This window comes from Sorex fumeus, unplaced genomic scaffold (assembly GCF_029834395.1).
Source record: "Sorex fumeus unplaced genomic scaffold, SorFum_2.1 ptg000098l, whole genome shotgun sequence".
Taxonomy (NCBI): domain Eukaryota; kingdom Metazoa; phylum Chordata; class Mammalia; order Eulipotyphla; family Soricidae; genus Sorex; species Sorex fumeus.
Window position 1 is genome coordinate 71,870,646 of NW_026606155.1, and position 25,486 is coordinate 71,896,131.

General features: G+C 61.0%; 3 protein-coding genes across 3 annotated transcripts; 2 read left to right on the forward strand and 1 right to left on the reverse strand.

Moving 5' to 3' along the window:
• Positions 1 to 2,828: 2,828 nt before the first annotated feature.
• On the forward strand, positions 2,829 to 11,112 carry JPH4 (junctophilin 4). Its single transcript, XM_056133211.1, is given in 8 exon segments — positions 2,829 to 3,038; positions 3,564 to 4,113; positions 4,533 to 4,660; positions 4,662 to 5,305; positions 8,720 to 8,838; positions 9,083 to 9,312; positions 9,314 to 9,613; positions 10,701 to 11,112. Coding segments are annotated over 7 exon segments (1,884 nt in total). The 5' UTR covers positions 2,829 to 3,038; positions 3,564 to 3,734; the 3' UTR covers positions 10,785 to 11,112.
• Positions 11,113 to 12,735: 1,623 nt separating this feature from the next.
• Positions 12,736 to 21,652, forward strand: AP1G2 (adaptor related protein complex 1 subunit gamma 2). The gene is made up of 22 exons (XM_056133209.1): positions 12,736 to 12,937; positions 13,221 to 13,425; positions 13,782 to 13,906; positions 14,056 to 14,197; positions 14,876 to 14,972; positions 15,059 to 15,135; positions 15,246 to 15,341; positions 16,026 to 16,106; positions 16,196 to 16,294; positions 16,559 to 16,614; positions 16,708 to 16,821; positions 16,908 to 17,048; positions 17,133 to 17,187; positions 17,301 to 17,423; positions 18,846 to 18,935; positions 19,025 to 19,152; positions 19,473 to 19,577; positions 19,925 to 20,051; positions 20,140 to 20,275; positions 20,936 to 21,099; positions 21,241 to 21,339; positions 21,422 to 21,652. The coding sequence occupies exons 1-22, from the start codon at positions 12,912 to 12,914 to the stop codon at positions 21,521 to 21,523; spliced, it is 2,388 nt and encodes a 795-aa protein (XP_055989184.1). The 5' UTR covers positions 12,736 to 12,911; the 3' UTR covers positions 21,524 to 21,652.
• On the reverse strand, positions 21,641 to 24,393 carry THTPA (thiamine triphosphatase). Its single transcript, XM_056133218.1, has 2 exons — positions 23,410 to 24,393; positions 21,641 to 22,421 (listed from the first exon to the last, which is right to left on the reverse strand). Exons 1-2 carry the CDS (start codon positions 23,957 to 23,959, stop codon positions 22,294 to 22,296), a joined length of 678 nt encoding a protein of 225 aa, XP_055989193.1. The 5' UTR covers positions 23,960 to 24,393; the 3' UTR covers positions 21,641 to 22,293.
• Positions 24,394 to 25,486: the final 1,093 nt, after the last annotated feature.

Genomic DNA, 25,486 nt, shown 5'->3' on the forward strand with positions numbered 1-25,486 from the left:
CCTTTTCCTGGGGTACCTGAGGTGCCTAGTGTGACAAGACACTGATTTTGAATGAAGAGCTGAAGAACTTGAGGAACTTGTACTGCCCAGAACTCCCTTCCTGATACATCTCCTTAAACAGCCTAGGGAGCCACCCCAATTCCAACCCTCACAAACCTGTCTTTGAACCAGCTGCACTAAAAACTGCTTGTCCGTGGTCTCCACTAGAAATCAAGTCCCCTGTGGGCAGGACTGTATTCCAGCTGCGTCTCTTGCAGCCTGCAGCATGCGATGCAGTGAACCAGCCAGCCATGTTGGAGATAAGGAGGGGCAGAAGGACCCCTCGTCCTCCCATCCCCACTCCCCTCTCACTCTTTCATGGACCCAGAGCTGTCCTCTTCAGCACTAAGCACTGAAATATGCTCCCTCCTCTGGAGGCTTAAAATTTGTTTCTCCTGACTACAGCAATAGGACAGCTAATAAGGCGTTTACCTTGTACGTGGCTGACCTGCGTTCAATCCCCAGCACTCATTTGGTTCCCTGAGTACCATCAGGAGTGATCCCTGAGCACAGAGCCAGGACTAAGCCCTGAAGCATAGCAGGGTGTGATCCAACCTCACACAGACACACAGACACACAGACACACACACACACACACACAATAATTTCTCTAACCTCTCTTGTCTCTTTGAAACTATTTTTTGCTTTTTGCTTTTTTTTTTTCTGCTTTCTGAATGATAGCACAACGGATAGGGCATTTGCCTTGCATGTGGCCAACCCGGGTTCGATTCCTCTGTCCCTCTCAGAGAGCCCAGCAAGCTACAGAGAGTATCCCGCCCACACGCCAGAGCCTGGCAAGCTCCCCGTGACATATTCGATATGCCAAAACAGTAACAAGTCTCACAATGGAGATGTTACTGGTGCCCGCTCGAGCAAATCAATGAACAACGGAAGGACAGTGCTACAGTGCTACAGTGCTACAGTGTGTTTTGGGTCACATCTAGTGATGCCCAGGTGATGCTCAGGGGTTACTCCTTGCTCTGCACTCAGGAATTAACTCCTGGCAGTGCTTGGGGGACCATATGAGATGTCAGGGATCAAACCCAGGTCAGCAACGTGCAAGGCAAACACCCTACCCACTGAACTATTGCTCAGGTCCCCAACCTCACCTGTCTCTTTATGAAGTCACAGAGCAAGAGAAATTCCTGCTTAACCCAAACCTTGACTTTGCTGAAGGATTCAAATGGAGCTCTTAGATCTACAGAAGGTTCCCAAACACATGGAATTCTGGGAGGAATTAGTTCTCATTCTAGTTCTGCCACTTTGCTGTGTGCATCTAGTGAGACACTGTCCCCCTCGAGACTTGCTTTTCTGTAGGGGGGGGGAGAGAGAGAGAGAGAGAGAGCACAAATGAGGTTGACCAGTTGACCACATCTTTCTTAAAAAGCACAGGGGCGGGGCTGGAGCAGTAGCACATCGGGTAGGGCATTTGTCTTACATGCGGCCGACCTGGGTTCGATCCCCGGCATCCCATATGGTTCCCCAAGCACCACCAGGAGTACTTCCTGAGTGCGTGAACCAGGAGTAACCCCTGAACATTGCCGGGTGTGACCCAAAAGCAAAAAAAAAAAATTAAGCACAGGGGCAGGGAGGGAGCCAGAAGCAGCACCTAAGCCCCCTGAGGGGAGGACCAAGAGCTGTGTCTGCAGACAGCGCAGGGCCACCTGGGTACAGCGTGCTCAAGACCTACAAGCCCTGAAGGTGGTGTGGAGGGTGTCCTACCACAGTAATGGCCCACCCCCAAGTGCGTGTGGCTTTGACTCCCCAACCCTCAGGCACAACACGGTCCCCACTCAAAAGTAGCCTGTGTGGGGAAGCTGGACCAAGAGGTGAGGCGGGAGGAGAGAGTACTAGGGGGCCATTTCAAGCTCCTTCACAAAGTGCCAGTGGGGGCATCCCTGGTGCCCCTGCAGTGGAGAGGACAGGGGCCTCTGTGCCCAGAAGCCTTGCTGCGGGCGCTGTAGGCAGGATGCGACTTCTCCCCAGGGTCTCTGGGCACCACTTCCGGCCCTGCCCCCTGGATTTGGGGGCCCATGCCAGCCCCTCCCTGTGCAGCTTCCCTCTCCCCCACCGCTGGCCTCTCCCTCCCTCAGTCTCCATATCTATTTCTCCCTGCCTCCTCCTCCTCCTCCCCTGCTGCTCCCCTCCTCACCGCCCCTCCCCAGTCCCAGAGAGGGGCTCCCCAGCTCTCACCCCGGCACCTCTTCTTTTGTATTCTTCACTCCGTTCCCAGCGTCTCTCCTCCCCCCACGCGGGCTCCGGCCTCCCCCAGCCTCCCCATCTTCAGCTCAGTCTCCTCCCCCTCGTTCCTCTCCCCTCCCCTCGGCCTCACCCCACTGCCTGCCTGCTTCTCTGGGTTTCATTCCATCCCGGGGGTCTGAGTGTCTCTCCTGCCCCTCTCTCCTCGCCCCCTCCCTGCCGCAGGTGGAGCCCCAGACCTTTCCGGCCTGAGCCTCCCTCCCCCTGCGACCCCCCCCCCCTCGCCCATCACCACCCTATCTCCAGGCCCTCCTTCTCCCCAGCCTCTCCTCTGCTGGCTTCTCCCTGCCCCTTTAAATCTGCCAGGCCCTGCCTCCCCCGTGATGCTGGGATGGAGCAAACATTGATTTGTGCTGGGATGGAATCAGAATTTTGATTTTTCTCCTCCTCTCCCCACCATAAGCAGGGGGGAAAAATAAAATAAAAATACCCCCTCTTGATAGCCCCCCCTCCCTTCCCATCCAGCTCCTTGCTCCTCTTCTCTCTCCATCCAAGGCAGATTTTTTTTTCCCTACACTATTCTCATCTCCCCGCCCCCCCAGCACCACCACCGCCTGCTCTTCAGCTGGGGAGAAGGGACTCTTCTGCGGCTCCCCCGCTCCCCCACCTTCGCTGGCTCCCGGGCTCGGAGCCGTCTCTCCGGAAGGGGAGGGGGCTCGGCGCGCCCGGGCGAGGTGGGAGTGCAGGTACCCCGCCATGGATGCGGTGCTCCGGAGGCTGCCTGAACCCCAGCCCACATGGTGAGTAACCTGCCCTCCCTCACCCCGTCCGCCCATCCCCACCCTCGCCTTTCCCGGGAGGAGCTCCCCCATCCCCAGCCTCCCCCCCCCCACCCCACCAAACCCTCTGCCCGCCGCGGGCCCCGACCTCTCCCACCCCACCCCCCTATTTTCAACCCTTCTTGCACCGGGGCAGCTGGGGAGGTGGGTGGCCTACGGCGCTGCCCAGCCCCTCTCAGGACCACCCTTCCCCCTCCCTCCGTCCCCCCCAAAAAAAACACCCTGCCACCCCACACTCCTTGGGTCCTAGGTGGGAGAAGTGGGACTCCCGCTGGAGGCTGGGTCCCCAGAACCGGGGAGGGGCCCTTTACCAGAACGGAGAGGGAGCCCTGGAGCCTCCCAAGCTTTGGGGATGCTGGACCAGGCGCTGCCTAAAGGGGGGGCGGGGGGGCGGTGCTGATGCCCCGGAGCCACCGGGCCAGGGAGCTGCGGGCAAAGAGGAGGGGCCTCGCCTGCCACTTCCCCCCCCCCCCTCTTTCTCCGCAGCCACTCAGGATGAGGGTCCGGCCCTGCCAGCCCGCGCTGGGGCCCCCCCGCCCGGCCGCGGTCTAACTGCCCCCGCCCCCAGGCCTCGCCCGGCTCGCAGGCCCCCAGCCGGCTCTCCCGCCCCAGGATGCGCTGAGCCGCCGGGGGGCTGAGGCCGCGCCAACTACATGCATGTCCCCCGGGGGCAAGTTCGACTTTGACGACGGGGGCTGCTACGTGGGGGGCTGGGAGGCGGGGCGGGCACATGGCTACGGCGTGTGCACCGGGCCCGGCGCCCAGGGCGAGTACAGCGGCTGCTGGGCGCACGGCTTCGAGTCGCTGGGCGTCTTCTCGGGGCCCGGCGGACACAGCTACCAGGGCCACTGGCAGCAGGGCAAGCGCGAAGGGCTGGGCGTGGAGCGCAAGAGCCGCTGGACGTACCGCGGCGAGTGGCTGGGCGGGCTGAAGGGGCGCAGCGGCGTGTGGGAGAGCGTGTCCGGCCTGCGCTACGCCGGGCTCTGGAAGGACGGCTTCCAGGACGGCTACGGCACCGAGACCTACTCGGACGGAGGTGCGCGGCCCGGCCCCCTGCTGCCTGCCTGCCTGCCTGCCTGCCGCCCCGAGCCCGTGCGCGCGCCCCCGCGAGCCGCTGCCCGGGCCCGCGTGTGCCCCCCCGCCCCGTCTGCCTGCCCCCCTCCCGCCCCCCGCGTGCTGCCGCCTGACCGTCTCCGACGCCCCATCCCTGCCCCCGTCCCTCCTCGTCTGCCCGCACCGCCCGCTGATGCCACCTGTCTCCCGCTGCCCGTGCCCGTGCCCGTCCCTCTCCTCCGCGCCCCCGCCCCGCCACCAGCCTGCCCTGTGGCCCCCAGCTCGCTCCCTTCCCCGCCCTGCGCACGGACTGGACACCGAGGCGTGCCTGCACGGGGGGCGCGGGGGCGCCGCGGGGGCCGCGGGCGCTAACCCGGCTGTCCCGCTCCCGCTCGTCCGCAGGCACCTACCAGGGCCAGTGGCAGGCCGGGAAGCGCCACGGCTACGGGGTGCGCCAGAGCGTGCCCTACCACCAGGCGGCGCTGCTGCGCTCGCCCCGCCGCACCTCCCTGGACTCGGGCCACAGCGACCCCCCCGACGCCGCCGCCGCCCCTGCCGCTGCCCGGCGAGGAGGGAGGCAGCCCGGCCTCGGGCTCGCGCGGCGGCTTCGTGCTGGCCGGCCCGGGGGACGCCGACGGCGCGGCGTCCCGCAAGCGCGCGCCGGCCGCCGGCGGCTTCTTCCGCCGCTCGCTGCTGCTGAGCGGGCTCCGGGCCGGCGGGCGCCGCAGCTCCCTGGGCAGCAAGCGCGGCTCCCTGCGCAGCGAGGTGAGCAGCGACGTGGGCAGCACCGGGCCGCCGGGCTCCGAGGCCAGCGGGCCGCCGGCCCCCGCGCCGCCCGCGCTCATCGAGGGCTCGGCCACCGAGGTGTACGCGGGCGAATGGCGCGCCGACCGGCGCAGCGGCTTCGGCGTGAGCCAGCGCTCCAACGGGCTGCGCTACGAGGGCGAGTGGCTGGGCAACCGGCGCCACGGCTACGGCCGCACCACCCGGCCCGACGGCTCGCGCGAGGAGGGCAAGTACAAGCGCAACCGCCTGGTGCACGGCGGCCGCGTGCGCAGCCTCCTGCCGCTCGCCCTGCGGCGGGGCAAAGTCAAGGAGAAGGTGGACCGCGCCGTGGAGGGCGCGCGCCGCGCCGTCAGCGCCGCCCGCCAGCGCCAGGAGATCGCCGCGGCCAGGTGGGCACCCGCGGCGCGCGGGGGCGAGGGGCGGCGGGCCCGGGGCCCGGCAGCGGGAGCCTCCGGGAGAGCGCGGTGGTGGAGAGCAGTTTTCGGAGGCTACAGGTGGAGGGAGGTGGGTGTGACTGTGTGTGCGCGCGTGTGGGACGGTTTGCGGGGAGCCCGGGAAACACCAGCCTGTTGTGTGTGGGAGTAGCCCGGGGTGCAGCCTTTGCAGCCCCAGACACCGCTTTCTTGCAAGAAGACGTGGGCCTTGTCTTCCTTGTTGTTGTTGTTGTTGTTATTGTTGTTTGGTGGTGGGGCGGGGGCACACCCAGCCGTGCTCAAGGCTGACTCCTGGCTCTGCGCTCAGGGATCACTCCTGGCAGGGCTTGGAGGACCATATGGGGTGCTGCGAATCAGAAGCAGGCAAGGCAGGTGTTCTACCCACTGTACTTTTCATTCTGGTTCCAGGGCCTAGTCTTGTTCTTCTCCCAGGCCTCGGGTTAGGAACAGCAGCACCCCACCAAGCCCCCCTTTGTGGCAGAGATAGGATTGTCTCTATCTGTCCCTGTCCCTGCCCACCCCCTGCCCGATGGCCTTTCAGCAGTGGGCCTTGCAGGTTCAATGTGGGCAGCTGACCTCTGCACCTCGGAATGAGAGCCCCTCTTGTCTTTGCCTCCCTTTATCCGAGGATGAAGGTTGGAAGGGCGGGGCCTGGCTGCAAATGAGATTTTTTTTTCTGTAAATCAGATTACAGTTGCATGCACAGGAACCTTGGTATCTAAAGCAGCGCTGTCCAGCAGGAACATGATGTAAGCCAGATACATAGTTTAGAATCTTCCAGTAGCCCTATGAAAAAAAATTAAACGAGATGAAACAGATTTGAACATATTTTTATTGAAACCAACATAGCCACAATATCATTTCAACTTACCATCAATATAGAGTAATGAGATCTTTAGCATTCCTTTTCCCCAAGCCTTTGAAATATAGTATGAATTTTCACTTGCAGTACCCCATTTTAATTCGGCCTGGCCACATTTCGGGTGCTTAATAGCAACATATGTCTTGTGACTGCTAGATTGGCTAACACAGATCTAAAAAAACCAAAAATCATTTGTAATGAAATTCAGCCAGTCCTGGTTTATGCAACTCACATATTTGAATTTTTTATATTAATCTTTTGAAGAGGGGAACAGGGCAACGTATCTATTAATCTTTTGAAGAGGGGGAGAAGGGTTTTTTTCAAATTTAAGGAGCCAGGGAGACAATATGGGGACTATGGCATATGCCTTGCATAGGGCCAACCCAGATTTTATCCTAGCACCAAATGGTCCCCTGAGCATCACTGAAAGTGGCCTTTCAGGTCCCTCAACAGTGCTTGGGTGACCCAACAGTTCCCAGAACTGCAGAGCCCAAGCAGCACTGCATCCTCACACGGACCTCTGATCCAACTGGCCAAGAATTGCCAGGAGGGACCCCTGGACCTCCTAACCACCCTTGGGAAGTGCCCCAATTTATTTAAACAAATAAATCTGAGATTGCTTCCGAGAGTCAGAGGATGAGATGTCCAAATTGCTGGAATGAGTTAGTAGGATGAAGGGCAGAGAGAGAGAGAGAGAGAAAGAGAGAGAGAGAGTGAGAGAGAGAGAGAGAGAGAGAGAGAGAGAGAGTCGTCCACAGTAGGTGCCAGAGCCCAAGCTGTCTTTTTGAAGATATATTCGAGTGCCTTAGTGGTTAGCATCTGGAGCCTTAAGCCAGAGAAGGGGGCGGGCTGAGCACCAGGGAGCACTTCAGGCTAGGTAGGGAACAGGCATGTGCTAGAAGAACTGATCTCAGTAGCTAGAGGATAAGGCAGTGGGAGGAGGCTGCGTGGTCTCCCCAGCAACAGGCCTGGCAGCCCTGATTGGCTGCTGGCTGCCATGGAAACAACAGCGCCTCAGCAGCAGGTGCCTTTGCCAGGTAGCCTGGGCCTGGCCTGCTGCCTGAGCACAACAGGCCGGGCCTGCTGCTCAGGCTCGTCGCTGCCTTCGTGCTACAAACACGGGCACTTGTCAGCACTCCTGTTTCTGGGAGCCAGGAGAACTCAGGGCTACCCGAGACCCTGGCCCCCATCTCCTGCCCTCTGCTCGGGTACCAGCTCCATCTCATACCGTCTGAAAGGCCAAAGACAGAGCAGGGGCTTCTGTGTCCCACACAGATACCCTACCCATCCTTGACCCCAGCAGCTTGGAGAAGAAGAAAATGCCTTTTCTTTTTTCCTCTTTTTTGGCTTTTGGAGAACCCCTGGCTCTGCACTCAGGGATCTCTCCTGGCCGTGCTCAGGGGACCTTATGGGATGCCAGGGATTGGACCCAGTTCTGCAGCCTGCCAGCCCTGCCCACTGAACTATCCTTCAGGTCCCCAGAAACTGAATCTTGTCTCCCACCCCCCTCCCCAAGGGCTGTACAAGAGGTGGGCTAAGGCCCAAGTTAACAGCTCCTTGCCCATCCTCAGACAGCCTCCAGGCAGGCCTGAGGCCAGAGGGAGGTAGGGGCTGGAGCCACTAAGCCCACATCTATTTCTTCCGACTTCTGCTCCAATGAGGCTTCCAGAAGCTCTGATCAGAGGACCTGCAGGATTAAAAGCAGAGAAGGGAAGGGCTGGGGGAAACAGAAGCATCACTTGACATGGTGGGTGGGGGCAGGGAGAGAGCGCAGACCACCCCACTGCGGGGGCAGGGCTGCTCATGCTATGCACGGGTGGCAGGACCCAAGGGTCACGGAGGGGGAGCAAGAGCTTCTCCAGAAAGTCTCACCCGAGGCCAGGAAGCATGCAGATAGAGGGCATGTTCCTCCCAGTAGAAAGGACGCAGGGCCAAGTGGGAGGAGGCCAGCATGACAGCAGAAGGGGCTGGAGGAGCCCAGTGTGGCACTCCAGGTCAGGATTAGATGATAAGGGTTTGGGGAGGGACAGACTCCTGACCCAGGGAGGTGGCAGACAGGCCCAGAAAGTGGCCAGTATGGGGGTTGAGCTGCTCAGAGTGGAGGATGGAGATTCGGGGCAATGCTGCTGTGTGCGGTGCCCCCCCCCCCCCAGGGAGCTGGCATGCGGGAGGTGTGCACAGCAGGTGTGACTTGCCTGCCAGGATCGGAGAGGTGCTAAGAGCAGAGTGTGAGGGCACCGGGAGGGGAGCCGCGTGGTAGGGAAGGCCCAGGGCCTTGGCCCCGCAGCTCCGCCCGCCCAGGAAGTGTTACTATAGGATAGAGCCCACAGAGGTGCCAGCGGAGGGGGGGGTGAGGACAGCCCCAGGGAGCCACCCCGGGGTGGGCCAGGGAAGGTGCGGGTTTCTGAGCTGAGCTCAGAGCTAGAGTAGAGGGTGAGGCGGGGACCTGGGCTCCCTGGACATGGGGCTCCCCCTGCTAAGTCACCCCTCTTCCTGGAACCCAACAGGGCAGCTGATGCCCTTCTCAAGGCTGTGGCAGCCAGCAGCGTGGCGGAGAAGGCCGTGGAGGCAGCTCGGATGGCCAAGCTGATAGCGCAAGACCTGCAGCCCATGTTAGAAGTCCCAGGTGAGGAGGCGAGGGTGGTCCTCGGGACGGACACCCAGCGGTGAACAGGGTATGCTTGGGGGCGCAGGTCCACTCATCTGAGGGGAAGAAGTGGGCGTTGATGAAGCAGGATCGTGAGGACAAGCAGGGGGATTCTGCCCTGAGATGAGCCTGGAGCAGCGAGTCCTGGAGGGTCCCAGACTGCAGCTGCTCGTTGGAGCCGAGGCCACCCAGGCCCCCTGATTCCCGCCTCTCCCCACCCCAGGCCGCAGACCCCGGCAGGACTCGGAAGGTTCCGACACAGAGCCCTTGGATGAGGATAGCCCCGGGGTGTACGAGAACGGACTGACCCCCTCCGAGGGCTCCCCCGAACTGCCCAGCAGTCCCACCTCCGCCCGCCAACCCTGGAGACCCCCTGCCTGCCGGAGCCCACTGCCTCCTGGACGGGACCACCGAGGTCCCTTCTCCAGCCCCAAAGCTTGGCCTGAGGAGTGGGGGGGGCCTCGGGGAGCAGGCCGAGGAACTCGCTGGCTACGAGGCCGAGGACGAGGCGGGCATGCAGGGGCCCAGGGACGGCTCCCCACTCCTGGGAGGCTGCAGTGACAGTTCCGGAAGTCTCCGTGAGGAGGAGGGGGAAGACGAGGAGCCCCTGTCCGTGCTGAGAGCCCCAGGGAGCCTGGAGCCTGACCGCCTGACCACAGCGGTCCTGCGGGGACCATCCCTGAGGGGCCCCGACGCGGGGTGCCTGATGGAAGAGCAGGAGGAGCCAGTTGCCACCGAGAGGCCTGCCCAGCCGGTGAGACCCTGCCCCCACCCTCTCCCACTGTGCACCCTCCGACTCTCCTCCTGTTTGCTCCCTCCGCTCCTCCCAGCCCTGCCCAGAGGGGCTGTGATGGAGCCTCGGCCTTATTCTCTGCCTGCGACCACAGTCCACCTCAGAAACAGAGAGAGCAGGGCCTGAGACGCGGCTCAAAGGGGCTAGAGCATCAGCTTTGCATGCAGGAGACCTGGGTTTGATTCTCCTGTGCTGTCCAATCCACTGAGCACTATCGGGAGAGAACAGCACCCAAGCCTTGTGCTGGAAGTACCCCTGAAGCTCCACTCAGGGTGGCCCAGAAACTGAAATGAAACATAAAATAAAAAAAAGAGGAGGACCAGAAACCAACTTAGAGATGGTCATGTCCAGCTCCCTAGCTTACTAGCTGGGGAACTGAGGCCCAGTGCTGCAAGTAACTTTGCCCTGGGTTACAGACTAGTAATTAACCAGAACATCTTTCCCTGTTCTCCTTCCATATCATTTCCAGCTCCCAGTTTCCTACTCCACCCCCGCCCCCACCTCCACACTTTCTCTCTTTGGTGCCCAGAAATAAAAAGGGAAAAGCGTGTTCCCTCCCTACCCTGACTCTCCCTCCCTCTCCTGGGAAGAAGGGAAATAGGAAAGAAGGCAGAAAACCAGGAAGGGCGGGGCTTTCTCAGAACCCTCTGCTCTGATTGGACCCCAGGCCTCCTCCGGTCTCCTAGCAACCACATCCTCATCCCTTTCTCCCTCTGCTTTACCGCAGTACTGGCTGCTGCTGCCAACGTCTGCTCCCAAGGCTAGGCACCTTCTGCCTGGGCCACGTGACATGCTGGTGGGAGGGAAGAGGAGGGAGGAGGGAGGGAGGGCCTGTTCTGACTTGAGGGAGCCAGAAGAGAAGGTGGAGCTGTGCATGGGAGACGACAGGGGTTTTGCAATCTAGAATACATGTTGGCAGCCAGTCCCCTCCCCCCCACCCCCCGAGTCTGAGGAGAGGTGTCTGGGGTCTTTTTCCGCATCTACCTCAGACAAGGCAGGAAGGTGGGAGCTGTTCTGGACCTGAGCCTGCATTTTCCCTTCTCTCTAGGGAGCTGCCAACCCCCTGGTGGTGGGCGCCGTGGCCCTCCTGGACCTCAGCCTGGCATTCCTGTTCTCCCAGCTCCTCACCTGAGGCTCCTTCTTGGCCTAGTTCCGGCTTCGATCGCGGCCTCTGGGCTCCTTCGGCCTGCCTTTACTCCTTCCCCTCCTGGTCATTTTTTTTCTCCTTTCTTTCTCTTCTCCCTCTTCCTTTCTTTTCTGCCCCCCCACGGTTTTTTTTTCCATCTCTTGCTTTTTCTTTCTCTTCTCCTTTCAGACCCTCTCATTTATTCTGGACCCCCATCTCTGTCTCCCTCCCTCCCCTGCCTTCTCTCTCTCTCTAGATTGTTTACATATGAAGGGCTTTTCTTGCTCAGAGTTGCTCTCTTCTCTGAGATATACAAATCTAAGTCAGACCATTGCCCCTTGCCCTCCCTGCCTTTTCTTTAGACCTGAATTTTGAGGAGGGTGGGGGTTTGGTGTCCTGATGAGCGGAGAGAAGGAAGACAGTGGAGTAGGAGTGACTAAATATTGGGCAAGGCACTGGCTGAGCTACTGCGGCTCCTCGGGACCGACACCCAGGGGCCCTCTGACACCTCCTGAAAAAGCCCTCAAAGATGCAGCCTCCGTTTTTGACCTTGGCGGAGCCTTGGTCTTGCCTCCAAGCCCTAGCCTAGGCTCTTGTCCCACCCGACCCTTGGTCTTTGAAGGGGATAAAAGAACGGAGAGGAAGAGGCTCCCTGGCATCTCTTCCTGAGCCACAGCACCCCCTGTCCAACCCCCGGCTGGTGTGTGTTATGTCAAGAGTGATCGATCCATAATGGAGAGGGACGGTCCGAAGCAGCCGAGTCCACCCCACTCCTCCTCTCCCCACCGTGTTTATTTGATTGGTCTGGACTCACTTGTGGCCTTTGATTAAATTTCTAAGGGGCCTGAAGAAGAATTCAATTTCTACTGCAGAAGGTTGAGAGGCGCTCGAGCAAGGGCCCCGGTCCCAGCCCAGGCACCTGTGGCAGGGGCAGGGGCAGGGTTGGGGTGGGGATGCCCATCCTGGGGAACGGAACCAGAGGAGAAAGCATGGAGTCACAGGCACAGAGGCCAAGGACTCAGTAGGTGGTGGGTCGCATCCCCCAGCTGGAAGCGTGTGGAGGATGGGAACACAAGAGAAGGAAGGGGTCACAGGAAGCCAATCTCCCCACTTTCCAGGCAGGGCAGAGGTGGGAGCCGGGCCGGGGTGAGAGCTGGTGAAGAACCCTGAGGACGCTGTGGCTGACCCTGGTACTCACTTTTCCCCTGGGGACAGGAAGCCCTAGGAAAAGGGGCCAGTGGGGTCCCTGGGGGATCCTTCCCTCCCCTGCATGAGGCAGAGGCAAGCTGCCTGCCCCCCTTCTCCAAGGAATGGCTTGCCTGGGAATGCCCACCACACACCCTCTTCTTTTTTTCTAGTCAAACTCTGTTTACTCCTTGGCCTGCCTCCCTCCTTCCTCTCCTCTCAACCTTTACTTCTGATTTCTATTTCATGGAATTTGGGATTGAAGTTCAACTACAACAGTGCCGCCAACACCAAGTCTTGCAGGAAAAAAAAAAGAAATTTAACAAAAAAAAAATATATTAATAAAAAAGTTCAAAAAAGGGGGGAGATTGTCATCTCCTTTGGGGGTGTGATGACTTCACACCTAAACTTTCTGCGGTTCCGGTGGTGAGAATGTACCTAAAGCCCTCTCGGGGAACCGCGGGCCTGTGACCGGCTGTCTCCATCACCCCCTGTGATTTAGGGTTTTCTCTCCATTAAAGGAAAAAAAAACTGCAACCAAGGTCCGGAGAACGAGGAATCAAGAAAGTTCAGGGGCTGGAGTGCTAGAACAACGGGTAGGGCTCTTGCCTTGCACGCAGCCAACTCATGTTCAATCCTCAGCATAGCATATGGTCCCCTGAGCACCGCCAGGAGTAATTCCTGAGTGCAGAATCTGGAGTAACCCCTGACCGTCGCCGGGTGTGGCCACCAAAAAAAAAAAAAGGATGCACCAGGGAGGCGTGGCCTCGCGGGGGCGGGACCAAAGGCGGCCACGCCCCGTCCTGCACCAGGAAGCGCTGGGGGGAGAGGACGAGAGGAGGCAGGTGAGGTCAGCGCAGGACCGGCTGGCGTGGGGAAACTAAAGCTGCATGAGACCTGGGAAGGCATCCCGCGGAGGAAAGCATCCAGGGCTCCGGGAGGAAAGGGATGGCAGAAGTGGGATGGGAAACCAGGTGGAGTGGAGGGGTGGGGGGGGAGGCCAGGAGGGCTCCCGGCGCATGCGCGGGCGGGGGCGGGGCGCGGCGCGGTGCGGCGCATGCGTGGTGGCGAGCTGCCCGGGCTTGGAGGGGCTCGAGGGGGTTTCCCTACGCACGTGGGCAAAGGGTAAAGGTAGCTCCTGGACCCTTAGGATCTGGGCACCAGGGCAGGCCTGGGCAAGAAAGGCCCGGCTGTCCCGGCCACGGAGGATTAACGCCCTTCCCGTCCCCGGTCCCTGCACCCCCCGCCCCTCCCCAGGATGGTGGGACTTTCGCTGAAGCTTCAGGACCTGATCGAGGAGATTCGCGGGGCCAAGACCCAGGCCCAGGAGCGGGAGGTGATCCAGAAGGAGTGCGCCCACATCCGGGCCTCCTTCCGTGATGGGGACCCTCTGCACAGGCACCGCCAGCTGGCCAAACTGCTCTACGTCCACATGCTGGGCTACCCTGCCCACTTTGGACAGGTACTGGGCTGGGCCTCAGAGACACACACACGCACACTGCACACGTCCTAGTTTGCTTAGGGGAACCAGTGGGCAAGGTCTCTGACCTGCCCACTTCACCTGCTGTGCCCCTGTTTTTCTGATTATAGCATTATTTCTGTGTCTTCAGCACACACCTCCCATCCCCTTCCCCGATTGGTCCTGTACTGGACCCCACTGTGGCCGTTCCGCATGTTTTCTCTCTTCCCGCATCCCGTCAACTCTGCTTTCAGGGAGGGTGATGGGATATGGGTCCCCAGCAGGCTGATCAGCTGGTATGGAAGATAGAAAGGGGATGTTGAGTGCCTACAGTGTGACCCCTGCCCCCTTCCCTGTAGATGGAGTGCCTGAAACTGATCGCCTCCCCCAGATTCACAGACAAGAGGGTGGGATACCTGGGGGCCATGCTTCTGCTGGATGAGAGTCAGGATGCCCACCTGCTCATTACGAACAGCATCAAGAAGTGAGAGGGTCCTGGGAAGCACTTGGAATCAGGGAGATGGGAGAGGGGAACATGGAAATCCAAGGGGGCTGCCTGCTGGAGCCGCCAGGCTCACCCCTAGTTCACAGGTTTGACCAACTGTCATCCCACCCCCCCCACACACGCTGCAGTGACCTGAGCCAGGGGGTTCCTGCCGTCCAGGGCCTGGCCCTGTGCACCCTGAGCACCATGGGCTCTGCTGAGATGTGCCGGGACCTGGCGGGTGAGGTGGAGAAACTGCTCCAGCATTCCAGCCCCTATGTGCGCAAGAAGGTGAGACGGTGGGGTTCTAGGTACTCACCCGTGAAGAAACTGGCCCCTGTTTGTCATAAGGTAGAAGTGGAGGGCGTGCGGGGGGCATACGGTCAGAGTGATAGTACAGCGGGTAGGCCTTTGCCTTCCATAGGGCTGACTTGGATTCAATCCCCAGCTTCACATATGGTCCCCTAAGCCCTGCAAGGAGTAATTCCTGAACACAGAGCCAGGAATAAACCCTGAGCACCAATCGATATGGCTCAGAGACTACCAAAAAAAAAAAAAAGGGGGGGGTGGGGGGGCACTTGCCTTGCATGTGGCCAACCCAGCTTTGATCCCCAGAACCTCATATGACCCACCAGGAGTAATTCCTGCACTCAGAGTCAGGAGTAACGCCTGAGCATTACTGAGCATTGCCAGGTGTGGCACAAAACAAAAAGAAGGGCTGAAGCGATAGCACAGCGGGTAGGGCGTTTGCCTTGCACGCGGCCAACCTGGGTTCGATTCCCAGTATCCCATATGGTCCCCCGAGCACCGCCAAGGAGTAATTCCTGAGTGCATGAGCCAGAAGTAATCCCTGTGCATCGCTGGGTGTGACCTAAAAAGCAAAAAATAGAAGAAAAAAAAAGGATTAGAAGTGGGACGAGGTGTCCATCTCGGAGCATGCCCACCCTTCTCAGCCTGTGACCCCTGCAGGCTGTCCTGACGGCGGTACACATGATCCGGAAGGTGCCCGATCTCTCCACCATCTTCCTCCCTCCCTGTGCCAAACTGCTTCACGAGCGCCACCACGGTAAGACCCAGGGCTCCTGCTCTGACACAGCACTGCCCACCCCGAAGCGCCAGATGACCATCCTCGCTTTCCCACCCCGACCCCAGGCATCCTACTGGGCACCGTCACACTGATCACGGAGCTCTGTGAGCGAAGCCCGACGGCCCTCAAGCACTTCCGAAAGGTGGGTTGCCTGTGGGCGGGGGAGGGGACCGGGGAGGAGGTCACACAGGGCCACCGCTTGTGGGGTGTTTTGAGAGTTTCCGGGTAAGGCTGTGTTGTGTGTTCCTGTAGGTGGTGCCCCAGTTGGTGCAGATCCTCCGGACACTGGGCACGACGGGCTACTCGTCAGAGCACAGCATAGCAGGAGTCAGCGACCCCTTCCTGCAGGTGGGCAGCCCCGTCCCTGCTGTGTCCCCAAACAGAGGGGAGCTGTGGAAGACACTGGCTCAGGGCAGACCCAGGGCACCTGAGACCCATGCAGGGAGGGAGGACGCCTGAGGAGAGCAGCCTGTAGGGTAGGTCAGGGGCCGCAAGGTGGGTCTGCAGGATGGCCTTCGCCTTGCATGCAGGAGCCTGGGTTCCATCCCTGGCACTGTGCAGCTGTGCTCAGGGCTTACTCCTGGCTTTGTGCTCAGCGATCACTCCTTGTGGGGCTCAGAGGACCACATGGCATGCACCAAGCTGGGTGTTGTCCCTGAGCACCACCATGGCTGGCCCAAAGAAGTATGTCCTCCCCCCCACCCTCAGATCCCCAGCCTCACACACCTCTGGTCCCCTCCCAACCTCTAAAGGCGCTGAGGAGGGGCTGGAGAGATAGCACAGCGGGTAGGGCATTTGCCTTGCACGCAGCCGACCCAGGTACAATTCCCAGCATCCCATATGGTCCCCTGAGCACCGCCAGGAGTAACTCCTGAGTGCAGAGCCAGGAGTAACCCCTGTGCATTGCCAGATGTGACCCAAAAAGAAAAAAAAAAAAAAAGGCGCTGAGGAGAGTTGGGTCAGGAAAGCTCTCAGGATGCTTTCCCCGACCCTGCTTCTTCTCCCGCTCTGAACCGCTTCCTCCAACTGCAGGTCCAGATCCTGCGTCTGCTGCGGATTCTGGGCCGGAACCATGAGGAGAGCAGTGAGGCCATGAATGACCTTCTGGCCCAGGTGGGACCCAGGCATAGTTAGATGGCAGGGGGTAGGGGGTGAGGTGACATGGTGGAGCCCGTCACACTGCTTCTTCACCATCCACTCAGGTGGCCACCAACACCGACACCAGCCGGAACGCGGGCAATGCTGTCCTGTTTGAGACAGTGCTGACCATCATGGACATCAACTCTGCTGCTGGCCTGAGGGTAGGGCCCCACCCCCCAGCGTTCAGCAGCCTCATAGGTCCTGGTGTCTGGGGGGTTGCAGGCCACACCCGGTGGTGCTAGTGCTATTCCCAAGCCACTCTCAGGGGTAGCTCCAAGCCATGCCAAAAACGGAAGCCAGGAATGCCGTGTGCAGTGGACGCATGCCAGCGCTCCAAGCCATGTCCCTGGCCCCTGGCAAGGCCGGGTCTCTGGGGTCTCCTGCCCACCCCTCTTGGACTTCCAGCCCCCACCCACCTCCCGCAGGTTCTAGCTGTCAACATTCTCGGCCGCTTCCTGCTCAACAACGACAAGAACATTAGGTATGGCCCCGGGGGTCCTCCGCCCTTCTCCCTGGGCCCAGGTCAGGGGCGCTGGCTGCCACACGACGGACGGGTCCTGTCCACTCTGGCCAGGTACGTGGCGTTGACGTCCCTGCTGCGGCTGGTGCAGACAGACAACAGCGCCGTGCAGCGGCACCGGCCCACCGTGGTGGAGTGTCTGAGAGAACCGGACGCCTCCCTCGGCCGGTGAGCAGCCCGAGGACAAGGCTGGAGGGATGGGAAGTGGGAAGGGCGCTCGGTCCGGCCCTGACCCGCCCGACCTCGTCCACCAGGCGGGCCCTGGAGCTGAGCTTGGCGCTGGTGAACGGCTCCAACGTGCGGGCCATGACACAGGAGCTGCAGCACTTCCTCGAGACCTGCCCCCCGGAGCTGCGGGCCGACTGCGCCTCAGGCATCCTGCTGGCAGCCGAGAGGTGAGCGGGCTGGACTCCAGGAGCAGGGGACTGCACTTGGGAGGGCCACTGCGAGCACTGAGTGAGGAGCCCACCGTCCCCTAGGTTTGCCCCGACAAAGCGGTGGCACATAGACACCATCCTGCGCGTGCTGACCACGGTGAGCCGGGGGGCCGGGCCGGGCGCTGGAAGGGGGCACGCTGCGCTGAGCCTGCAGCATGGGCTGGGAGCCGGGGCATTCCTGTGCTGAGTTGGCCGCATTCGCCCCGCCAGGCTGGCGCCTACGTCCGGGATGATGCAGTGGCCAACCTGACCCAGCTGATTGGGGGCGCCCAGGAGCTACACGCCTACTCAGTTCATCGCCTCTACAGTGCCCTGGCCGAGGACATCTCCCAAGTACGTTGCCCCTCACACACACCGGCTCAGTGTTTCCTAAGCTTTCTACCCACTCTCCCCCTCCACCTGCCTCCCAGCTGCTCCTCTCGAGGGCACAGCAGTTTACTTAGAGGGAGAGATGCTCAGGGACACCTTCTTGTTTGTTTCTGTTTTTTTTGTTTTGTTTTGTTTGCTTTTTGGGTCACACCCGGCAGTGCACAGGGGTTATTCCTGGCTCTTGCACTCAGGAATTACTCCTAGCAGTGTTTGGGGGACTCTATGGGATGCTGGGGATCAAACCTGGGTCAGCCATATGCAAGGTAAATGCCCTACCTACTGTACTATCACTCTGGCCCCTGTGTGTTTGTTTTGTTTTTTTTTTTTGTGGTGCCAGGATCCAGTCCAGGATGACAGGCCTGCAGGCGTGGCTCTCTTGCATCGAGCCGTTTCCCTGGAAGCAGAGCTCCATTTCCCGTGAGAACATCTGGGCATCTGTCCCAAATGTGGTACCATTGGACTGTGTAGCCACAGAGAGCCCTTTGACCTTTTGTTCTGTTCCATCTGCTTGGCTTCTGATGTGGCCTACCTACCGGGCTATCCGGAGGCCTCAGTGCTCGGGAGCTAACATAGCACGAGCTCTCAGGGCTGGAGACATAATACGGTGGGGAGGGCGCTTGCCTGCACCCACAACAGACCTGGGTTCCATCCCTGGCACCATGTCTGGTCCCCTGAGCCCTGCCTGGAGTGATCCCTTTGTGTAGAGCCAGGAGTAAGCCCTGAGCACCACCAGGTGTGGCCCCCACCTGCCTATCCCCCCACCCCCAAAAGATATCAGCTCTCTACATGTTTTTTTTCCTACATGTTTTAAGTTTTATTGCTCCCTTGAATGCTGAGTGAGTTCACAGATGCCAGCCAGTAACTGTTGCCCCCTAAACATATTAAGTATATTCAAGAGAGAGTCAAGACTCAAGAAAGGGTCCCTTGGGGCCAGATAGATGGTACAAGGGTTAGATGCTTGCCTTGTATGCGGCTGACTCTAGTTCAGAGCCTGAGCCACTCCAGCTGTAACCCCTGAGCAGCGCCTTTGTGGCCCCAAACCGGAACCAACTCATTCACAGAGAGAGGGACCCTTCCTTTTCTGCCCTCATTAGGACATCCTAGCATCCCTCCTGCTCAGACCATGTCGTTCTGGTGCTTGGCCGCCAGAGGGCAGATAACTCCAGCGGGTTAGCCAGACTGCCTTCCCCCCCTAGCTAGCATCTCTTCCCAGTGAGGAGGCACCAGCATAGGCCTAGCTTTTTTATTTTATTTTTATTTGGGGGCGCAGAGGGTCCTGCAATGCCAGGGATCAGATCCAGAGCCTGCCTGATCCAGAGTCAGGCATGTATTCTACCACTTGGGCCTGGGCCCCCCCAGCCCAGCACATTTCTGACCCTCATACAGCAGCCACTGGTGCAGGTGGCAGCCTGGTGCATTGGCGAATACGGAGACCTCCTGCTGGCCGGGAGCTGCGAGGAGACCGAGCCCCTTCAGGTGAGACCACAGCGGGGGAGAGGGCATGCTGTGTGTTGGGGGCGGGGGAGAGGCTGGCCCCCGGGCTCCGACCTGTGCCCACCCTACAGGTGGAGGAGGAGGAAGTGCTGGCACTGCTAGAGAGGGTGCTGCAGTCCCACCTGTCCCTGCCAGCCACCCGAGGGTATGCCCTCACCGCCCTCATGAAGCTCAGCACCCGGTTCAGCGGGGACATCAAGTAAGAAGGGAGGGGCCGGAGCCATGGCCCTTGCACACTGCCTGGCCGGGTTCAATCCTCGGCACCCCATATGGTCCCCTGAGCCCCACCAGCATTGATCACTGAGCAGAGCCAGGAGTAAGCCCTGAGCACAGCTGGGTGTAGAGGAGACCCTTCGCCCACCCAAGAGCCTTTTCATGGCCCCTCTCAGGAGAGGTGGCCATCACTGCGACCCCCAGTCCTTTGGTCCTTCCTGTTAGCAAGTGGTGCTCACCCCTCCTGCCCCACGCCACAGTCGGAGAAAAGCTCTGACTGACTACCCCACAACACCCTGTGTCCAGTCGCATCCGCCAGGTGGTGTCCATCTACGGGAGCTGCCTGGATGTGGAGCTGCAGCAGCGGGCCGTGGAGTATAACGCACTCTTCCGGAAGTACGACCACATGAGGTGCGACCACACCCACCCCCGCCTGCTCTCCCTGGCCCCTTTGTGGACAGCAGGGTCTGGGCTCCCCCACCCAAGGTTCTCTGGAGCTCAACTGGCTTCCTAGACTCCCTGCTAAGGGAGTCAGAGGCATGTCTGACCCATGTGCCCGGGGCTGTCTGGGCCCCACGCCCCCCATCCCCTGCATTGCATCACACACACACAACACACACACACATCCTTGCCACCTGGCACGTCTGACCCATGTGCCCAGGACACATGGTCCCACGCCCCCCATCCCCTGCATCGCACACACACACACACACACACACCCTTGCCACTGGGCACAAGGGTGCCTTCTGACCTCACAGGGCTGCCATCCTGGAGAAGATGCCGCTTGTGGAGCGAGGTGGCCCTCAAGCTGACGAGGAAGACAGGGAGGGCCAGAAGGAAGAGGCCCAGGCTGTAGAAGCGTCCCCTGTGCCCGCTGAGCCCCCGGTGAGGAGACCGGGGGCGGGGGGGGTGCCCAACGTGAGGAACACTGGTCAGGTTCTGTCCCCAACCCTGACTCTCTGCCTGTCCCCAGGCCTCGAATCTCCTGGATCTCTTAGATCTCCTGGATGGTCCTCCTGGGGAGGGCCCCCCGCCACCCTCGCTGGCCCCCTCCCGAGAGGGCACCCTGATTCACCTCCTGGACCTCCCCTGTGTGCCTCCATCCCCGAGTAAGCCTCAGGAAAGGGAGATGTTGGGGAGGTGGGGGAGGCTTGGCACCCTTTGCCCTGCTCTGTCCCCACCATGTCCCCATATGGGCCTGCTTCCAGCTCATCCCGTGTCTCCACTACCTGACCCCCTCACCCCCACCCACAGCCCCTTAGGGCGCCTCAGACCTATCCCAGCAAAGCCAGACAGTTCTGGCCACACCTGAAAGCGCTGAGGCCACTCCTGGCAGTGCTTGGGGGACCATGTGTGGTGCCAGTTTTTCCTTCCCACTAGTCCCTGCTGCAGCCCCACGCAAAGCTAGTGCCTTAGCCTTTGCGCCTAACCTTAATTTCTCCAGCCCTTCGGTGGGATGTTCTTTTCCTGGCACATCCAGTGACCCGGCTCAGTGTCACCCTTCAGGTCTCAGTGCAGGTGTTAAATGCCCTTCCCTGGCGCTTCCCTTCCCGCACAGTTTTCTCAGAGTACCTGTCCCCGAGTCTCTCCCTGGTTGCCCTGTTCGTTGCTTCTCTTTCTCCATAGCCTGGGCTCCAGCAGGGACCTCCCTTGTGCCTGGGGTCCCCTGGGCAGTGTCTGTCCCCAGTAGGGTGTCTGGCTTCACTCCTGTCGGGCGCAGGAGCAAGCGCACCCCGTCCACACCCTGACTGTCTCTCTCCCTGCCCCAGCTCCCATCCCGGACCTCAGAGCCTTTGAACGTGACGGGCTGCGGCTGGACCTCTCTTTCCTTCGCCCCCCGGAAACCCCTGCTCTCCTCTTAGTCACCGTCACCGCTACCAACACCTCGGAGGGTGACGTCACCCACTTCATCTGCCAGGCGGCCGTGCCCAAGGTTTGTAGAAGACCAGGGCTCAGAGAGGTGTTCTGGGCCCGGGGGTGGGGGGAAGGGTGCGAGGGGCCTTCTGGGCCCGGAGGGTGGGGGGAAGGGTGCGAGGGGCCAGCCTCACCCCGCCCAACTGGACTCCTGTGTCAGAGCTTCCAGCTGCAGCTGCAGGCCCCCAGTGGGGACACCGTCCCAGCCCAGGGTGGCCCTCCCGTGACCCAGCTCCTCCGAATCCTCAACCCTGACAAGGTGAGCGCCGGGGACAGCACCTCACCCCCACCTCCGGCTGGCGAGGCGCCACCAGTCCCAGTATCCACCCTCGTGTTCCTAGGCCCCCCTACGGCTCAAGCTGCGCCTCACCTACAACCACCTAGGCCAGTCGGTGCAGGAGATCTTCGAGGTGAACAACCTGCCCCTGGCCACCTGGCAGTAACTCAAGAACCTATTCCAAGGGAGTCCAGCAGGGGGCGCCTCAGGCCTGCGCTTGCCTCCGCAGGCGCTCAGGGGCCTCCCCCCTTCTGCCCCACCCCCCACCCCTGGGTAACACCGAATAAAGCTTGCTGGGGGGAGCCGTATAATAGGGGTACCCGGAGGGAGAAGTCGTCTGTAACATCCAGGGAAGAGCCTCTTAGACATATGCGAGCTCCTCTGAGCCTTAGGAACGGGATGGCCCGACCCGCTCTGGGTAGAGATCCGGCCCCTCGAGTTTCCAGGCCCCTAGTAGGAATCCCCAGGCTCCGCCCCGGCCCGGCCCGCTGCTATTCCCTGCATCCCAAGGTAGGGAAATCCCCACTGCCTCCCCTCATCTCTAACTCAGCTGTAAGGCGGTTTAGGAGCCGCTGGCAGAATCAATGGCATCGACCAAGGGAGGGGGGGTGGCAAGGGATTTTCCTGTGCTTAACTACTGATCACGGCTAAGTGGAAATCCTATAAACACGAGCGGAAATCAATGGAGGCTGCTTAGCGGCCAGGGGAGAGGGGCGGCCCACAGATTGCATCTGACGGATGGGGGAAGAGGAGGCAGCCAGGGCGAGGGCTCCAGGAAAGAGCCGAGGCTGAGGGCAGGGGGTAGGCACGGTCCCCGCTGCAGGGCCGGGAGTCTGGGCTGGGGAAGCCCGGGCAGGAGGCACGCTGAGCCAGGGCGACCCAGAAGTCTCTTTGCCGGTGAGGAGCAACACCCGGGCCCGCTGACCAGCCAGCCAGCTACTGGGCTTCCTGGGGCTTCTTTGTCTGTGACTTGGAGGCCTCGAGCAGGTGTAGATAGTCCTGAGGCCGGAAGCGTTGGAGATACACAAGCAGTTTGGCAGGTGCCTTCTCCTGTGTGGGCACACCTACAGGCAAAAAGGAGAATGAGAAAAACGAGGCAGAGCTGCCGCGACTCGCACTGTGCCCCCCACCCGTCCCAGCCGGGACCCCTGGTGGTTTCACTGGCCTGGGGGAGCGGGCCTGAACGGGTCCTGCCGGCACAGAGACACAGACGGTGAAGAGGCGCTTGAGCACCGGCAGACAGAAGGGGCCTCAACAGGGACTTCGTTTCGGTTATTGCTCCTGTCGCAAGATTAAAGCCTTCTCGGAGCCGACCAGAGCTCATTAGCTTGGTAATGAAGCACACGCAGAGATGCATGCCAAGAGAAAAAACGAGGGCTGCAGGAAGAGAAGGGAGGCCGCTCGTCTGGAATTCCACAGGACGCCAGCCTCTGGGGTGTGCGGCCACTGCAGGCAGGTGTCACTGTTGGTGGCTGGCAGCGTGCTGGGCACAGAGCAGGGAATACAGCTCTGCCTGCTTGCGGAGATGAAAACACATCCCGGCACTGCAGGCCCCCCCAGGAGGGGACACGAAAGCCAAGCCCAGATTTCTCTGCACCTACAAGGGAGCCGACGCCTGCCCCACAGTGCTCATGGGCCTTTCACTGAAAGCCAACAGAACAAATAGAGGATCTGGGTAGCCGTCCACCAAGATGTTAGGAGGAGGAAGGGGGGCAGGGGTGGAGGGTGAGTACACTGGGCAGGGCAACTGCCTTGCAGGTTTGATGCCCTACGAAGAGTGATCCTTGAGCACTGCTCCGTGTGGCTCAAAAAGTAAGGGAGAGAACTGACCGGGAGACCTGAAGTGACCAGGGGCAAGAAAAATGAGGGGGATCGCTGGGGTCCCACAGGGGGAAAGGCTGGAAGGCAGGTGAGCGAGCCTCGCGGGAGGGAAACTGGAGCCCTACCAAAAAGCCAGCTGGGTCCCCTAGGTAAGGCGGGAGAGGGACCTGTGACCGAGACACGCGCACATGTCACGTCCTGAGCGGAAAGGGGGGCCGCCCTTGGCCTCACCGAGCATGCTGCTGAGCTGGAGGATCTCCTCTAAGGCAGCGGGGACCTCGGCCTCCTCGCGCACCAGCGCCTCTATCTCCCCGACCGCGTAGCCAAAGTCAGCCGTGTCCAGGTCCACCCGGAGCGGCGCGCCCGCGCAGGGGCCCGAGAGGGATAGCTTCCAGGCGCTGCGCTGCGTCACGAAGCTGGCCACTTCCTGCAGCCGCAGGGGGGCCAGCACCGCAGCCACCCCTCCCGAGGCCGGGGTCTCGGCGCCCAGCAGCTCGCAAAGCCGGGCCACGATCGCGGGCTCGGCCGTGACCTCCACGTATTGGGTGTGGGGGCCCGCGGGGCCGGCCGCCGGCCCGGGACACTTGAACTCCCAGCCGCTGCCCTGGCGAAGGCGCAGCCAGTGGTCGGCCCGCATGAGGCTCAGCGCCGGGGTGTCGTAGTAGCTGTCCCGGAAGGTGAGCCGGTGCTCCAGGCTGCCCCCCAACTCCTGCAACCGTTGCTCGGTGCCAGGCCCCGGCACAAACTTTCGCTCCACTTCGATCATGCCCTCCTGGGCCATGCTAAGCTACAATCAGTCAACAAACACTTGGCTCAGCCTCCCCCGGGGGGAGGGTGGGGGGGGTTGTCTCCACGCCGCAGAGCGGCGACAGTTAACGACCCCCGCAGAGCCCTGGCCCGGCCCGGCTGCAGCTGCGGCGGAGAGTCTGCAAAAGGCCTGCAGGGAACGCCTCGCCCCGCGCTGGCCGCCCACCTCGACCCAAAGGGCCGCCCCGGACGCGGGGCGGGGAAGGGCACGTCTGTCCCGTGCGGGCGGGCCCGGGGAGGGCCCCCGGCGCTCACCTGCAGGCCCCCGGGTCTCCCTCTCGCGGGACCTGCGCACCGGGAAAGGCGCCCACGCCGCGCCCGCGAGGGATGCCGGGAGCGGCCATGTTAGGGCGGACCCGGGACCCACAGGCCCGGTGGCCGCCCACGAGGGCCGGCCGCGACCACGGCGGCGGCGATCCCCCCCAACCGCCCCCCCCACCCCCCGGCTCGGCTGCTCGCCGTCCCCGATCCCCGCCGGCTGCTGGGGGTTCACGAGGTTCCAGGCCTCGGGCTGAGCCCCGCGCCCGCGTGGCGCGGTGCATGATGGGAGTTGTAGTTCCAGCGGGAGCCGGTGCTTTCACGCCTTCCTCCCTTCCCCCCCTACCGTCGCTATGGTGACGGGAAAGCTGTGATTAGTGTCAGCCAGCGGGATTCTAACCTGTAAAGTTGCGCCGGGGCGGTAGGTGGAAGGATCTGAGGCTCCTTGCCTTGGTCCTATTTCCAACCCCCACGCTGCACAGACAGCTGCGCCTGGAATACAGGCCGCTCACACTTTCCGGAAGATCGCACACTGTAATATTACAGTCACCCACAGTGCTGGCCTCTGGCAATGGGCCTACAAAAAAAAAATAACTTACGAGGCCCGGAGAGATAGTACTGAGGGTGATGCCTAAATCCCATCTGATCATCCCCGACACCACGTATAATACTCTCTCTCTCTCTCTCTCTCTCTCTCTCTCTCTCTCTCTCTCTCTCTCTCTCTCTCTTCCCCCCCCCCCCCCCCCCCCACAGCCAGGAGTGATGATCCTTGAGCATAGAGCCTGAGCACAGCTGAGCGTGGCTCCAAATAAACAAAAGACAAAGGGGAAGCTAGGGACCACGAGAGAGTTCGATAGACTGGAGCACACGCTGTGGCACAGCAGGCTTCCCTGAGCATTGCTGGAACATCTAAAAGGGAGTAACCCCTGGGCACCACCAGGGATGGCCCAGAAACTAAAACTATCACGGACCTTTTCACAAACCGTGACGTTTCAGAGGGGTGAATGACTGTTTAGGGTAAGGGCTGATAGGGAATTTTCTGCTTGAAGGAGAAAGTAATATTCTGAGTGGAAAGCTGAAGACCTGAGGGGTTTTCCACAGAAGCCTCGGGATAGCCATATAAATAGGAGACAAGGGCCAGACTGGACAGGCTGGGTTTGGGTTTGGTTTGAAGGCCACATCAGACTCTTCTCAGGTGTTAATCCAAGCTTGGTGTTATGGAGAACTATTTGCTTCTGGGGAT